Below are 16,028 nucleotides of genomic sequence, written 5' to 3'. Positions count from 1 at the left end.
TTACGATATAGGCAAAAGAAAAGTAAATTAAATACTAACTTCTCCTCATTAGGCCGGTCGCTGCCGCTGCCCGAATCCGACACGTATTCGTCCTTCCTCCTCCCCCTGCCCCCTTTCCTCTTCTCCTCGAGCGGCATGTCCGCGAACAACAGGGCGTTTTTCGTCTTCTCCTTGAACTCTTGTCTCTTCTGCAGTTGCTCGACGGTGCTCTTTTGCTGTTGTTCCTCGCGGCGGCGGCGTTCGTCTTCCTGGGGGTTAGAATTGGGATTTGCTTTAACCTCTAGCCGCCCAGAGACCTATAAAAAGGTCTCCTGTTCCATTCTAATTTGAACTTTGTGTTGACAAAATAAAATTTCATTTTGCTTGGCAAGGTTTGACGTATGGGCGGCTAGAGGTTAATGGGGTTCGCCGGTCCGAGTATTTAGCAGATGGCGCCATCATAGCTTGCCCGGTCAATCCCTAGAATTGTGTAAATTTTGTTTTTTAATGCCCTGGATGTCAGCTTTTTAAGCCAAATCTCATAGAAAAAGGGACAAGTTATGATGGCGCCATCTATGCAAACCTTTGACAGTTGCCAATCCCACAGAGCAATAGATAAAGTAAACGTAGTATAGTGAAAACGTTTGTAACGATTTTTTTTGGATCAAAAACCAAATGTAATAGACGAAACAAATCTTAAGTATATTTTAATTTTTGACTACCTAATAAATCATAAATTTTATGCAAAATTAATAGATCAGCACCGACATGTTTTTACCTAAATTCAGCTTTTTCCTCATTAGTAGCATTATGATGTATAATGAAAGATATCTAACACTTCTACTCGCTTTCTTAGTCGCCGTGCCTACCCGTGAATGCGATGATTCTCATTATAGCTAACAGGTGTCTCGCTCTGGCCACGTGCCAGTGCTCTTGTGAGAGCAGGACAGCATGTCCCTTCAGTAAGTACCTGTTGCTTCCTGAAGGCTTCCCTCTGCTCTCTCTGTCGGTCGCGCATGGTGACCTCCTCGTCGTGTTGCCGTCTCGCTCTGGCCACGTGCCACTGCGCTTGAGAGAGCAGGTCGGCACATGTTCTAGCTTGAGTAACGTACCTGTTGCTTCCTGAAGGCTTCCCTCTGCTCGCGCTGTCGGTCGCGCATGGTGACCTCCTCGTCGTGTTGCCGTCTCGCTCTGGCCACGTGCCACTGCGCTTGAGAGAGCAGGTCGGCACATGTTCTAGCTTGAGTAACGTACCTGTTGCTTCCTGAAGGCTTCCCTCTGCTCGCGCATGGTGACCTCCTCGTCGTGTTGCCGTCTCGCTCTGGCCACGTGCCACTGCGCTTGAGAGAGCAGGTCGGCACATGTTCTAGCTTGAGTAACGTACCTGTGGCTTCCTGAAGGCTTCCCTCTGCTCTCTCTATCGGTCGCGCATGGTGACCTCCTCGTCGTGTTGCCGTCTCGCTCTGGCCACGTGCCACTGCGCTTGAGAGAGCAGGTCGGCACATGTTCTAGCTTGAGTAACGTACCTGTTGCTTCCTGAAGGCTTCCCTCTGCTCGCGCATGGTGACCTCCTCGTCGTGTTGCCGTCTCGCTCTGGCCACGTGCCACTGCGCTTGAGAGAGCAGGTCGGCACATGTTCTAGCTTGAGTAACGTACCTGTTGCTTCCTGAAGGCTTCCCTCTGCTCTCTCTATCGGTCGCGCATGGTGACCTCCTCGTCGTGTTGCCGTCTCGCTCTGGCCACGTGCCACTGCGCTTGAGAGAGCAGGTCGGCACATGTTCTAGCTTGAGTAACGTACCTGTTGCTTCCTGAAGGCTTCCCTCTGCTCTCTCTGTCGGTCGCGCATAGTGACCTCCTCGTCGTGTTGCCGTCTCGCTCTGGCCACGTGCCACTGCGCTTGAGAGAGCAGGTCGGCACATGTTCGAGCTTCGGCGGCGGCGGCCGCGGGTTCGTAGCGGGCTCGCTCGGCGCCTTCGCCGCTCTCTGTTGAGGCTAGTCGTTGGAAGTATCTGGTAATAAATAAATAAAATATTATACAACAATCTTACACAAATATATGTACCCCGACGAGTTTAGGCGACGATATATGTATATAAATACTTATATGTACAGTCACCACACGGGATTGTTACGCCCTTTAGGGTCCTACACAAATTGGTTGTTCCATACTTACGCTATGGAATGTCCAATTTAGCTAGAACCCTAAATGGCGTAACAATCCCGTGTGGTGACTGTACATTCATAACTCAGGGACAAGAATTTGTGATAAACACACAAATGAATGCACTTATCAGGATTCGAACCCGAGACCTCAAATCGGTATACAACAGAGTTGTATCATGACGTGCTACTTTTCCGGCTCATACTAAAGGCTTCGGCATACAGGCGCGTTTTCCGGGCGGGGCGTGAGCGTTTTGTATGTAAAAGCGGCGCGCCCGGAAAACGCGCCTGTGTGACGAAGCCTTAAGGCAACTCTAGGGCCGCGTTATCCATTCCATACCAAAGATTAAAGACTGATGGCGTTATTCATAAAAGCGATATTGACCTGAATTAGCTATGAATTGTTTGTCTTTATCTGTCATTTTGACTTATGTATTTGTAACAGGGATGTTGCGGATGCAGATTTTTTGCCATCCGCGGATGCGGATGCGGATGTCAAGATTAGGTACTTAGAAAACGTCAAATATTACATTTTTAGTATTTTTTTATTAAAAAAAAAACGAAATGTTTAGTATTTGAGCAAGAATATAGGTGCGTTATATTTAATAAACAGTAACTTCGCCAACTTTTCTGGATCTAGACGATTTCGTTATAGGTAATAACGAAATTACCTAGCACTTACGCCGCCGCTAAGACGTTCCTGTACCGACTTGTTCGACATCCGCATCCGCATAAGCTCCGCATCGATTTTATGCGGATGCGGATGTTGAAAATAATGCGGAAGTTCCGCGGTTGCGGATGCGGATGTTCGCAACATCCCTGATTTGTAAGAAACGGATAAAACATAATTTAAAGTTTTATGAATAATCGGGTAAGGACTAAGGGCTTACTTGTGTGACACCTGCAACTCATGTACCGCTCTCAACACTACATCCAACGAGCTCCTCTCGTCTTTCAACACGTGTGACGCGAGCCTCCTCAGTGTGAGTGCCGCATTATACAATAGGGCTGTGTCGTGTGGTGCGACTCTTCTGGCTCGTAACAAGGCAGCCCTGGCGGCCTGCGGTCGGCTCATTCCACACTAAAGTAAGCTAATAACATTGATAATACTTACTTGTGTGAGACTTGTAGCTCGTGTACCGCTCTCAACACGACATCCAACGAACTCCTCTCGTCTTTCAACACGTGTGACGCGAGCCTCCTCAGTGTGAGTGCCGCATTATACAATAGGGCTGTATCATGTGGTGCGACTCTTCTGGCTCGTAACAAGGCAGCCCTGGCGGCCTGCGGTCGGCTCATTCCACACTAAAGTAAGCTAATAACATTGATAATACTTACTTGTGTGAGACTTGTAGCTCGTGTACCGCTCTCAACACGACATCCAACGAACTCCTCTCGTCTTTCAACACGTGTGACGCGAGCCTCCTCAGTGTGAGTGCCGCATTATATAATAGGGCTGTGTCATGTGGTGCGACTCTTCTGGCTCGTAACAAGGCAGCCCTGGCGGCCTGCGGTCGGCTCATTCCACACTAGAGTAAGCTAATAAGATTGATAATACTTACTTGTGTGAGACTTGTAGCTCGTGTACCGCTCTCAACACTACATCCAACGAACTCCTCTCATCTTTCAACACGTGTGCCGCATTATACAATAGGGCTGTATCATTTGGAGCCACTCTTCTCGCTCGTAACATGGCAGCCCTGGCGGCCTGCGGTCGGCTCATTCAACACTAAACTAAGCTAATAACATTGATAATACTTACTTGTACACAACATCCAACGAACTCCTCTCATCTTTCAACACGTGTGACGCGAGCCTCCTCAGTGTGAGTGCCGCATTATACAATAGGGCTGTATCATGTGGTGCGACTCTTCTGCCTCGTAACAAGGCAGCCCTGGCGGCCTGCGGTCGGCTCATTCCACACTAAAGTAAGCTAATAACATTGATAATACTTACTTGTGTGACACCTGCAACTCATGTACCGCTCTTAACACGACATCCAATGAACTCCTCTCGTCTTTCAACACGTGTGACGCGAGCCTCCTCAGTGTGAGTGCCGCATTATACAATAGGGCTGTGTCATGTGGTGCGACTCTCCTCGCTCGTAACAAGGCAGCCCTGGCGGCCTGCGGTCGGCCGGCGAGGCCGTGAGCGCGCGCGAGCCAGGTAAGCCATTCCACGTCGTGGTGCATTCGGAACTTGCGGATGCAGTTCTCGTACTGACATAAACATAGTGTTATATTAGAAATAGATAGATTATGTTTCATTGACACAGTTAACTAATCATTCTCAAATCTTATTGCAACGCTATAAGGTCTAAAACAGGTCAGTTAAGTGTGTTTCTGTCTAGTACCATAAAACAAGAAATAAATAAAAATGGCGTTTTGAATCTAAAATGGGTTGGATCCGTATTGTTTTCGGTTTTTCTTAGTACCTTCTTTTTTTGGATTACCCTTACAAGTTTATCTATTATTTCCGTATGCCTTTATACCTTTCATAAACGGAATAAATTAGAACTTCTTTTGTTTCATTGCTTTCTCAAACAAACGAAATTCAACCCACTTTACTATACATCAAGGTTCAAATTAAAAATAGTTTATATTTAATGGGTACAATAAATAAAATCAGTAGTAAATGTAACGAATATAACTTACCATCTGAATAGCGTTGATGTGTTGTTTCTGTTCCACATATATATGAGCGATGTTCATCCAAACATCCGGGAAATCCGCCGTGGCCTCTCGCACTTGGGCGAAGATATCGCGAGCTTCGTTCACACAACCCTGCACAGAAAAAAAATGACAGTGCATATTGGAGAGTTTGCCACCTTATTAAATCGAACCTTAAACTGGTGCCCTATTGATATTCCGAGAAAAATTACGACGATTTTTGTTTCGCCGACAACGATTCGCCGACGGGTTGTTTGGCAGAGTAACGATTGGCCGAATCTCATTACGCATAATAGTCGTTTGCGAGAGTAGTCAATAAGCAGAACATTGATACGCATATTTACTATTCGTAGAATAATCATTTAGTAACTGTCATAATTACCCGAGAAACCATTGGTCGAAACACAATAGGTCGAATGTTCATTTGGCATATTATTGACTAGCAGAACTATTAAACTAAGGTGAGAGTTCAAATATTTTGATGAAGTGTACCTGATGATGATGATTGTTTTGATGATAATGATGATGATTTACTTTAAGTAATATGTTCAGCGATTACTCCGGCACCCATGGTCCGATTTGAGTAAGTTACCTTCGAGGTATTCCCATAATAATTTTCTTCTTTAATCTTTATTCTGAGGAATTGACGGAACTTCTAAATTTTTAAAGGCATGTGTATTATGATTTGGATATTTTCTAAAGTAACTCAATTTGATATAGTGCAATTGTAGCCTCACTACATATTCGCTAATTTCTTCGTAACTTACTTTATATACATAATATGTATACCTACTTAACGCATTTAATTAAAAAATGATAATATTTTATATCATCCTTTTGTTGCGAAAATAAAATTATATGTATAATGTGAAACGTTATTCGACTAAACATTGCTTAAACGAAACAGTTACTCTGCCAAATGGAAATCGTCCGATAATAGTTCAGCTAATTTACACAGAAGCGAACTGAACTGTATGTGAACCAAGAGTTTGTGTAACGTTAGTCGACCAAAAGTTACATTTACAAATAAATGACTCTGCGAAACGATGTTCGGCGAATCGTTGTCGGCGAATCGATAATCTGCTAAAAGTTTCTCGGAGAATCATTAGGTACCCCCTTAAACTTGACATTGACACTTAACGGTGTTGTTTCTACAGTTCAGTAGCACATTCACTGCCCCAGACGCACATGTGCGTCCACTGTCATACAAGTTTGTTCCTAGGCCACGCCCCCTGGCAGTGTTGCGAGTTGACACCTTAACTGCTTTGCACTGCTGACATGTAGGTATGGCTTTTTCATATCTACGTGCAAAACACGCTTTTACAACTAACGCTCCTCTCGAGACGCCTAAAGTTTGGAGGTACTGAACCCTTAATTTGACAACTTTCAAAATACTCGATATAAAATTTGTCAATATTGCTTTGTTTCAAAACCATCATTTTTGATAACTAGCTTTTTCCCGCGACTTCGTCTGCGTGGAATAAGTGACAGCAGCTACAGTAAGTATAGCGCCCGGATAATGCTAATAGCAATCATTCAGTTTGAGCATCGCTTACTTAAATTTATTAGGCAATTCATTAACTCTTTCAATTCCACCCTACCCCCCCTTTGCACTCTCTTCAGGGATGATTTCCGGCATAAAAACTATCCCATGTCCTTCCCCGGGACTCAAACTATCTCAATGATAAAGGGTATAGCCGGGTAAGCATGGCCAAACTGCCCTTAGCGAAAAAAAACAATTTCCTTTTTCTGAATTATTAACCTATATATAAGTAGTGCTTTCACCAAATATTAAGCCTCAAATGATTCAGATTAAAAAAAAAAATGCAAAAAAAGAAAAATCATTTTTATTTTATTACAGCCAAAGTACTAATCCGATTTCGATGTAATTTGGGTATGTTGTATATATAATTAAGGTCGCTTTCTGAAAAAAAATATATTGAATTATCTCTTAAAATAATAGTAAAAAAATGAGATGAAAATTTTCAGAAAAATAAAAAAAATACGTGCGAGATAGCGACAGTTATCAAATTTACATATTTTATGTAGAATTTAATAATGTTTAACATATATTTTTTTCAAAAATTAAAATCGCGATTAACAGTGTGAAAAACTCGAATTTGTAACATCCCATAATACTCTCTCTTCATACAAGCAAAGCTAAGTAGTCATAAACGAATGAAGTATATTGTGAACGCAGTCTTTACGAATTTGAATTTAGAATGTGACGTATTTATCGTTAACGCTCTGTATAAAATTCGTGCCTATTTTCCTGTTCCCGCGCTTTTTTTTTTAATCTCTGAATGCCGTTCGCCCTAGCCGCATACAGCCACGGAGTTTAAGGTCCGCGCTCAGCAAAATAAGTCGCGTTATAAATTCAAATTGCGTTGGGAATATAACTTTCTAGTATAACGTATATACAAGTTATTTTGTATGAAGAGAAGGTATTATGGGATGTTACAAATTCGAGTTTTTAACACTGTTAATCCCGATTTAAATTTTTGAAAAAAATATATGTTAAACATTATTAAATTCTACATGAAATATGTAAATTTGATAACTGTGGCTATCTCGCATGTATTTTTTTTATTTTTCTGAAATATTTCATCTCAATTTTTTACTATTATTTTAAGAGATAATTCAATATAATTTTTTTCAGAAAGCGACCTTAATTGTATATACAACATACCTAAATTACAAAGAAATCGGATTAGTACTTTGGCTGTAATAAAATAAAAATGATTTTTCTTTTTTTGCATTTTTTTAAATCTGAAGCATTTGAGGCTTAATATTTGGTGAAAGCACTACATATACATAGGTTAATAATCCAGTAAAAGGAAATTGTTTTTTTCGCTAAGGGCAGTTTGGCCATGCTTACCCGGCTATACTCTTTCAACTAAACCGGTTCAGCGATTTAAGCGTGAAGATGTTACAGACAGACAGACACACTTTCGCATTTATAATATTAGTATGTATTGGATCATTTGTGACTATTGAGGCCTAAAGTCACTACATTCCCTTGTCGAGTCAGATTAAAAGTTGACTCGTAATAAATACTAGCTCGGAGCCTAGAGGATCTGGACGTCCATCTTCTAAACTTGCTTGTACATAAGCCTCGTTTTTGATTTGTTTATTTTATTAAATTCTCTCGATCCTTTTCTTTGGACTGGACACCTAGTATTTGTAGTGTAGTAACCAATATCTAATTTTTTTTATATTATAAATGGGTTTACTCATGGCCACAGACTAGCCGAGGCGAAGACGTGGCGTACGATAGAGCGAGCCTGCCCAGAAGGTGCCTGTTCACCCTTGATTTGAAGGTTACCGGGTTATATGAGCTCGGAAATATAGACGCCGGCAAGGAATTCCATTCCTTGGCAGTGCGCATAAAAAACGAGGAAGCAAAGCGCTTCGTGCGAATTGGTGGAATATCTACCAAGTAAGGATGGAAACCGGCCGTGCGTCTAAAGTCCGATGGTAGAATGGGGACGGTGGAATAAACTTGTGTAGCTCTTGAGCACACTCCCCGAAGTGCAACCTGTAGAAAACCGACAGACTGGCGACTTTCCGCCGATGGGCCAAAGACTGAAGCTTACCCGTTAGCTTCTAGTTAATGTTATGTATTAACCTTATGTGCCAGAACGCAGCCAATGCCATTAGCGGCCAAGATGTGAACGTCGACCTTTAGAACCTGCTGGTATAGTTTGTAGCTTTCTAATAGACCCCGAAGGCTAATCCTATTGTCTATTGTTAAGAAAAACCGCTCGTGCCACGTGCCACAACCACCTGCATAAAAAATCGGTACTTCGGTTACTGAGTGCCGGCGAGTCGAACGCTACAGAACCAGTCTAAAATGTGTCATCGAGATGCGTAACAAAGGCGCGTTATCGGAGAGCGCACCTACACTGGTTTTTTGAGCGTTGGACTAGCCCGCGCTCAGGTGCCAAATAGAATAATTAGGACCCTTTTTTGCAGGTAAGTAGCACGTGCGGTTTTACTGAACAATAGACAATAGGATAAGTCTTCGGGCTCTACTAGAAAGCTACAAACTATACATGGCTAAAGCTCGTTCTTGGTGTCGCTTCTCTCGTTCTACCCTCTAAGGCTGCGTTTCCAACCAATAGAATCACTTCACTTGTTTTCCTCGCTCAGATTCTATTGGTTTTTAAAAACATCCCTCGCAACACATCTTTAGTCGAAACGCAGCCTAAAGGCCTTGTATTAGAAGTCATACGTTAAATAGCAATGTGATTGATTAGTTACCTTATGTGCAAGAACGCAGCCAATGCCGTTAGCAGCCCAAATATTCTTGACGTCCACCTTCAGAACTTGCTTGTACATGGCTAAAGCTCGCTCTTGGTGTCGCTTCTCTCGGTCTTTCTCTCTGGACGGTTGGTGCAGGGTCTGGAGCCACACGTTACCTGATAACAAGATTGTGAAATTGAGACTTATGGACTTAGTTATAGAGTTGATATAATGTTAGATCTAAAGAATAAAGTTAATAAAACCACCACAAATCGGGTAAACTGTTTACTATTGACTTTCTAGCAGCAGCATTTACGTGTGCTGCACTCGTTTATGGACAATTAACAATCTTCGTGCACTAATTGGGTCAATACACAAAAAAAATGATGTCACCCATGAAAAAACCCATTTAGACAGTTCAAGAACTACGAAAATAGCATAAAAAATCTTAAACTGTCTAAATAAGGGCATTAATCCGTCTGAATAAATGTCAAAAAAATATATTTTAGCGTACATATGACCGGTCATTGCAGTAATCTTCGGTTAAGACTCTTGTGGGTCGGGCGTTGTCAAGATTATTTGAGAAGTCTTGGGATGGCCATTGGTAATTTATGTGAGTATCAAACTAACTTATTCTTACGCTGAAGCTTACCTATTTTTTGAGGACACTTATGCGCTAAGAATGTCGTGTAGATCCTTGCAGTAGACCTTTGATGGACTGTCTTTTGTGATGATGTGATGTCTGATTGAATTAATCCATAACCTCACCTAAAGCTATGAGCGAGTAAGCGTCGCTGGCGTTGGCAGAGTTCTGCAGTATCCTCTCGAACTTCTTCTGGCCGAGGCCCCACTCCTGCTGCGCGAGATGCAGGTTCCCGAGCAGCGACTCCTAGGTGCTCTATAGATAAATGATGTCCTAATCCTAAATCTCACCTAAAGCTATGAGCGAGTAAGCGTCGCTGGCGTTGGCAGAGTTCTGCAGTATCCTCTCGAACTTCTTCTGGCCGGGGCCCCACTCCTGCTGCGCGAGATGCAGGTTCCCGAGCAGCGACTCCTAGGTGCTCTATAGATAAATGATGTCCTAATCCTAAATCTCACCTAAAGCTATGAGCGAGTAAGCGTCGCTGGCGTTGGCAGAGTTCTGCAGTATCCTCTCGAACTTCTTCTGGCCGGGGCCCCATTCCTGCTGCGCGAGGTGCAGGTTCCCGAGTAGCGACCACGTGTCTGGGTGCTCCGTGTTCACCTTGAGCGCCTCCTTGAACCAGTCCGACGCCTCGTAGATCTGCCCTTTGTCGCGCGCCATGCAACCTAACCTGTCAACATTTCGTGACATTAGTTTGGCAGTTGTAGTCATATTTTTTTGGCAACAAATAGTACATTGTGCAACATGGGGCATAAGTTAAATATTGCAAACGAGAGTAAGTTAAATCGCGACGGCTTACCGGAGCTTATAGACTCGAGTTTGCAAGATTATTACGCCCCGAGTTACACACAATGTTTTTCATCGCACTTGCGATACAAAAATGAAGTATAAAGACAAAAAAACTAAGCGTGCATATCCACATTTACTGAGCGAGCGTGATGAAAAAGTAATTTAGTTACGTAAACTACACAAGTCATTATAACTCCGAAACCCAAAACGCAAGTACAGCCGCCATCAGATATATCGGAGCGGCCAAGGTGTTCACAATATCTGAACACGCACTCTAACACCCTGACGATAGAGGCGTGTTCAGATATTAGCGAGCGCCTTAGCAGCTCCGATATATCAGATGGCGACTGTACAATAAAATGTAACATGTCTATAGATTTTTTCCAATAAATCCTCCTCCTTTTTGGTAGGCAAAAAAAAGTCATAGAAACCACATAAACCAAAAGGAATTTTGGCTTTAGCGTAGTCAGACAAAAGTGAAACTTTGAAAGATTTTTCTCCTTTATAACAATACTTGTTTATAGATGGCAAGAAGACAAACTTTACCCCTTTCTAAATTAGAATATGATTTGAATTTACTTATTTGTTGAATTCGTGAAAATGTTTCTCTATTATCTTTCATCGAAAAAGGCCAATAAAATATAGCACACTATTATAAGATAAAGCTACAGCTACTGTTGCACATGCTCTAAAATAGCATGCTAAAAAGCGTGCTATTGAGTGTGCTCAATACCAGCATGCTTATGAGCAGTTTACATTTGCTAGCAATAGGCATGCTAGTTTTAAGTATGCTCCTGAATAAGCATGCTCAAAGCAACCACTCCAATACACATGCCATTTTATAGCGTGCTCTGAGCTCTCTCGCTCTCTGTCAGTTCAAACAAAGCCATGGACAATCCAACAGCTATCCGTATGCAATTCCGTATGGAGCTGAATAAGATCATCCTTTTGCTGGCGATGCAATGCATCCAGAAGGTTACATCAGCTCGGCAAAAAAAGAAAAGAAAGGGAAAGATTTGGGTCCGTGATTGGATATCTAGAAGACAGGACTTTGGAGCAAGTGCTCAATTGCTTACAGCAGCCATACTCAAAGTGTGTTCCGCGGAACCCTAGGGTTCCGCGACACCCCTGCAGGGGTTCCGCAAGAATTGAAGAATTATGCTTATTTAATAAAAAAATACACTTCTAAAAACTATTGTTTTATTGTAGGGTTCCATCAAGTATTTCGCTTTCCAAAAGGGTTCCGTCAAAAAAAAAGATTGAGAACCGCTGGCTTACAGAAATGCGAGTAGAAGATGCTGCGGGTTATAAAAACTATTTGCGGATGCTACCGCATCATGACTTTTTACTCTCTCAAGTTGAAAGCGCTATACAGAAACAAGATACACACATGCGAAATGCTATCCCAGCTAAATACTAGCATGCTCGATAAGCAAACATGTTCACACGCGCTAAAAGCACGCCCCCCTCCACCCGCGCTGCAGGTAGCATGACCAAAAATCGCACGACCGTTGATTTTTGAGCGAACTCAAAATGAGCATGCACATACTACTAAGTAGCAATTGCTCAATAGTGGCATGCTTTCGTGCTAGTAATCAGCATGTGTAACAGTAGCTTAAAGATAGTTTATCATTCAAGTAGGCGCTTATGAACGTCAAATAAAGCTACATCAGCGGGCGCACCATGGTTCGCTTGTCACCATGCCTGTCACGTTCTAACAACTTCGTAAGTGCGAAAGTGACGGGCATAGTGACAGGCGATAAAAATGCGACCGTGCTACCGCCGCAGCTCTAACCCTACACCTCTTTAATTGGCTAAGGGTATCCCAATATAACATTAATTTCAAGTCTTACCTCAAATAACAATCAATATAATTGGGATGCTCTTTCAGAATGTCCTTATACAGTTTCTCAGCCTTGTTGTACATGCACAGTGCTTCGTTGAGCCTGGCCAGGTTGTATGTGGTCGTCACAGCTATGGACTTGTAATACTGGGCGTCTAGTGTTTCCGCGTCTACTTTCTCTCTGCAAACCAAAACAGATTACATATTAATGAAAGATATATAAGGGTTAGAGCAGTCATTCTCAAAATGTGCTCCATGGGTCCCTAAGGCTCCGTAATGCCTCTATGGGGTTCCGAGAGACTACTTGTAATAAAAAGAAAACAAAACCCAGCTTTTAATAGTGGTCTAAGAGCTAGCCACGGAAAAAGGTATGCAATTTATAGAGCAACGAAATCCCTTTAGTTAGTGTGCCATACTATCATTATTAATTAATCCGGCCGCCTGGCCGCAGTTCAGCGTTGGGTGTGAGAGTGGTTGGGCAACAAAGGGGTTGCAAAATCAATCGAAGGTGTGCAATTTATAGAGCTCTGGGTTTGGTGTGATATAATAGCTAATTGTGAATTTAATTCTAATATAACAATGCCAGGCGTTTTATTTGGGGGAAAAGTAGTGCCAGGTGATGAAAGTACACAAACCACTTGAGCGCCTGCAGGAAGACCATGAGCCAATTGCACCTGCCAAACAATTTGATTTACGCATAATCGTATATGTCTTCTACTTTTTCCTAGGCGTAATCGAACAGAGTAGTACTATTATTTATTCTATGACAGTGTACAAAAAGTAGAAGACATATACGTAAAGCAATTGTGAGTCAGGTGCAAATTGCTCGTGATCTTCATGCAGGCGCTCAAGTGGTTTATGTACTTTCATCACCTGGCACTACTTTTCCCCCAAATAAAACGCCTGGCATTGTTATATTTGAATTAAATACATAATTAGCTATTATATCCCACCAAACACAGAGCTCTATAAATTGCACACCTTCGATTGATTTTACAACCCCTTTGTTGCCCATCCACTCTCACACCCACCGCTGAACTGCTGCCAGGCGACCGGATTAATTAATAATGATAGTATGGCACACTAACTAGAGGGATTTCGTTGCTCTATAAATTACATACCCATTTCCGTGGCTAGCTCTCCGGCTAGTGTTTCCACATTTTTTTTTGGCTTCGTCAAATATTTCGCTTTCCAAAAGGGTTCCGTCACCAAAAAAGTTTGAGAGCCGCTGGGTTAGAATATTTAACAGTTGACTAATAACATATAATATCAAAATTTGAGTCCACGGAAATTCACATTTGTTACATCAAGCGCGATCATACTCTTTAGTTTTCCCAGCAGAAAATTGTAACATACACAGTCGGTCAAGCCATTTTCGTCAGTAGAAAAAAGCGGTAAATTTAAAAAATGTACGCGCGAGGGGTTGTCGTCCCATAAAAAAATTGAATCTCGCGCCTTTTTCTACTGACAAGGGGCTATTCATAAATTACGTCATTTCAAATGGGGGGGAGGGGGGGTCTGGACATCGGATGATGGTAGCATGACGTAGGAGGAAACGGGGTCATTCAAAGCACGATTATTGGATGATTTTAAGGGGGGGATTTTACAAAAATCGTCAAAAATAGATGACGTAATTTATGAACACTCCCATAGTTGTTTGACCGACTTTTTTGTTTTTGCAGGCGTGGCTCACTCCGCTATTTCGTCGCGTCGCTACAAGTACATGCGGGCCACACCAATTTTGGTGTCTAGGCATAGTAGCTGTCGCGCACCGCTACGGAACGGACGCCTGCTCGCGCTTGCGCCACCTAGCGGTCATATTAGTCGTAATAGACTCGTTTTGTTAGAGAGTGAATCTTCAGTACCTAGTACTATTATTTATTCTGTGGTTTTTGCCACAATTTTTAACATCTCTCATCTTCTGGATGACTGTGTGCAACAATGAACAATCGAGTACCTTTCTAGCGCTTCCTCGAGGTATGTCTTAGCCTCATGTAGGTTGCCTAGCCGGTAGTGTAGGGCCGCTACGTTATTTAATATCTCCGCAGGGATGTCAGCGTTCACCTTCTCTTTCAGGATCTTCATAGCGGTGGTGTATGCATTCAGGGATCCCTAGAAACAGTTTATAAAATGATAGCAATGAAATATTTACAAGCCTAAACACTATAAGACAAAACAGGGTTGGCATGTCAATCTCTAGAATTGTGTCAATTTTTGTTTTTTAATGCCCTGGAGCCCTTTAAGCCAAATCTCATAGAAAAAACGGCCAAGTGCGAGTCGGACTCGCGCACGGAGGGTTCCGCACCATCAACAAAAAATAGAGCAAGAGCAAAACAAGCAAAAAAACGGTCACCCATTCAAGTACTGACCCCGCCCGACGTTGCTTAACTTCGGTCAAAAATCACGTTTGTTGTATGGGAGCCCCACTTAAATCTTTATTTTATTCTGTTTTTAGTATTTGTTGTTATAGCGGCAACAGAAATACATCATCTGTGAAAATTTCAACTGTCTAGCTATCACGGTTCGTGAGATACAGCCTGGTGACAGACGGACGGACGGACAACGGAGTCTTAGTAATACGGTCCCGTTTTTACCCTTTGGGTACGGAACCCTAAAAAGGGGCAAGCTATGATGACGCGAAATGTGTCAGTAGAGGGAAAAGTTTGATATATATCTTTTTATCACTGGGATTTGTATCACTCTTTTATATCTATATATCCGTGTGTGTCAGTTGTACCGCTCGCAACTGTATCGGCCCTAGCTCCTAGCTCACTTAACTTTGCGTCATCTTATGAATCAAGCAGGCTGTCATATCTACGATTTTGAGAATGAATGACTAAAGAGAGAAAGAGAGAGATACCTGTAAGTCATTCTGCTCCAATATTTGGGCCAGTTCGATCCAAGCCTCCACATCATCGGGGAACTGTTCGGTGACTTTCTTCAAGTGCTGCCGGGCTATGTCCCTCTTGGACTGCGAGGCTGAATTGGCATACAGCGAGCCGAGGATCTTCATGGTCTCATAGTTGCCGGGCTGGACTTTCAGGACTTTCTCGAAGCATTGGGCGGCCTGTTTTATTAAATAATTATTGTAGTTAAGGCTTTATGGCTATCAATTTATGGTATAAAATTAAATGCAAGATCTTTGGTCTACATAAGAATATAATATCCGAGAACTAAATAGCATATTTTACAGCAGATTTTAAGGAACTTTGAGGTAAAGGGCCTAATTAAAGAAACCCCAGTGGGTTTGGAGAAATGGTCCTCCAGGAAATGTCAGGATTTTTAGGATGATCTGAACTTTTGTAAGGATAATCAGGATATTCCATATTTTCTTATGGCAACCCTACTTAGGCCTAAGTCTAGTCTAGGGGCGTCTTTGGCTGACATAATATAATGATAATTTTCAATCAAGTCCCTTACACCAGACGATGTCACTTGCGTTCTCAGTGTCTTCTCTATAGATATACATCTGCCCCAGCCCGTAGTGCGGTAGCACGAAGTTGGGCGGCGCGAACTGTGTCGCCTGGTAGTAGTACTGGAAGGCCTGGTCGCAGTCGCCCTGCGCGTGGAACTACAGCTTACGTTTAACAATGTCACTTACGTTCTCAGTGTCTCCTCTATAGATATACATCTGCCCCAGCCCGTAGTGAGGTAGCACGAAGTTGGGCGGCGCGAACTGTGTCGCCTGGTAGTAGTACTG

At 42.6% G+C, this 16,028-nt stretch overlaps 1 protein-coding gene across 1 annotated transcript in view; it reads right to left on the bottom strand.

The window, feature by feature from the left end:
• LOC134651853 (RNA polymerase-associated protein CTR9 homolog) overlaps window positions 1-16,028 on the bottom strand; it is a 30,326-nt gene that overhangs the window by 10,320 nt on the left and 3,978 nt on the right. Inside the window, exons 7-15 of the mRNA XM_063506973.1 lie at window positions 15,189-15,395; window positions 14,286-14,440; window positions 12,339-12,509; window positions 10,152-10,366; window positions 9,072-9,229; window positions 4,794-4,922; window positions 4,096-4,358; window positions 1,778-1,988; window positions 40-248 (exon numbers count right to left, since the gene is read on the bottom strand). Of these exons, the coding sequence (XP_063363043.1) occupies window positions 40-248; window positions 1,778-1,988; window positions 4,096-4,358; window positions 4,794-4,922; window positions 9,072-9,229; window positions 10,152-10,366; window positions 12,339-12,509; window positions 14,286-14,440; window positions 15,189-15,395 (1,718 nt within the window). The remainder of the gene's footprint in view (window positions 1-39; window positions 249-1,777; window positions 1,989-4,095; window positions 4,359-4,793; window positions 4,923-9,071; window positions 9,230-10,151; window positions 10,367-12,338; window positions 12,510-14,285; window positions 14,441-15,188; window positions 15,396-16,028) is intronic.

This window comes from Cydia amplana, chromosome 10, assembly GCF_948474715.1.
Source record: "Cydia amplana chromosome 10, ilCydAmpl1.1, whole genome shotgun sequence".
Classification (NCBI taxonomy): Eukaryota; Metazoa; Arthropoda; class Insecta; order Lepidoptera; family Tortricidae; genus Cydia; species Cydia amplana.
Note: the sequence above shows the minus strand (reverse complement) of the source record. Positions and strands in the feature narration are given on the sequence as shown.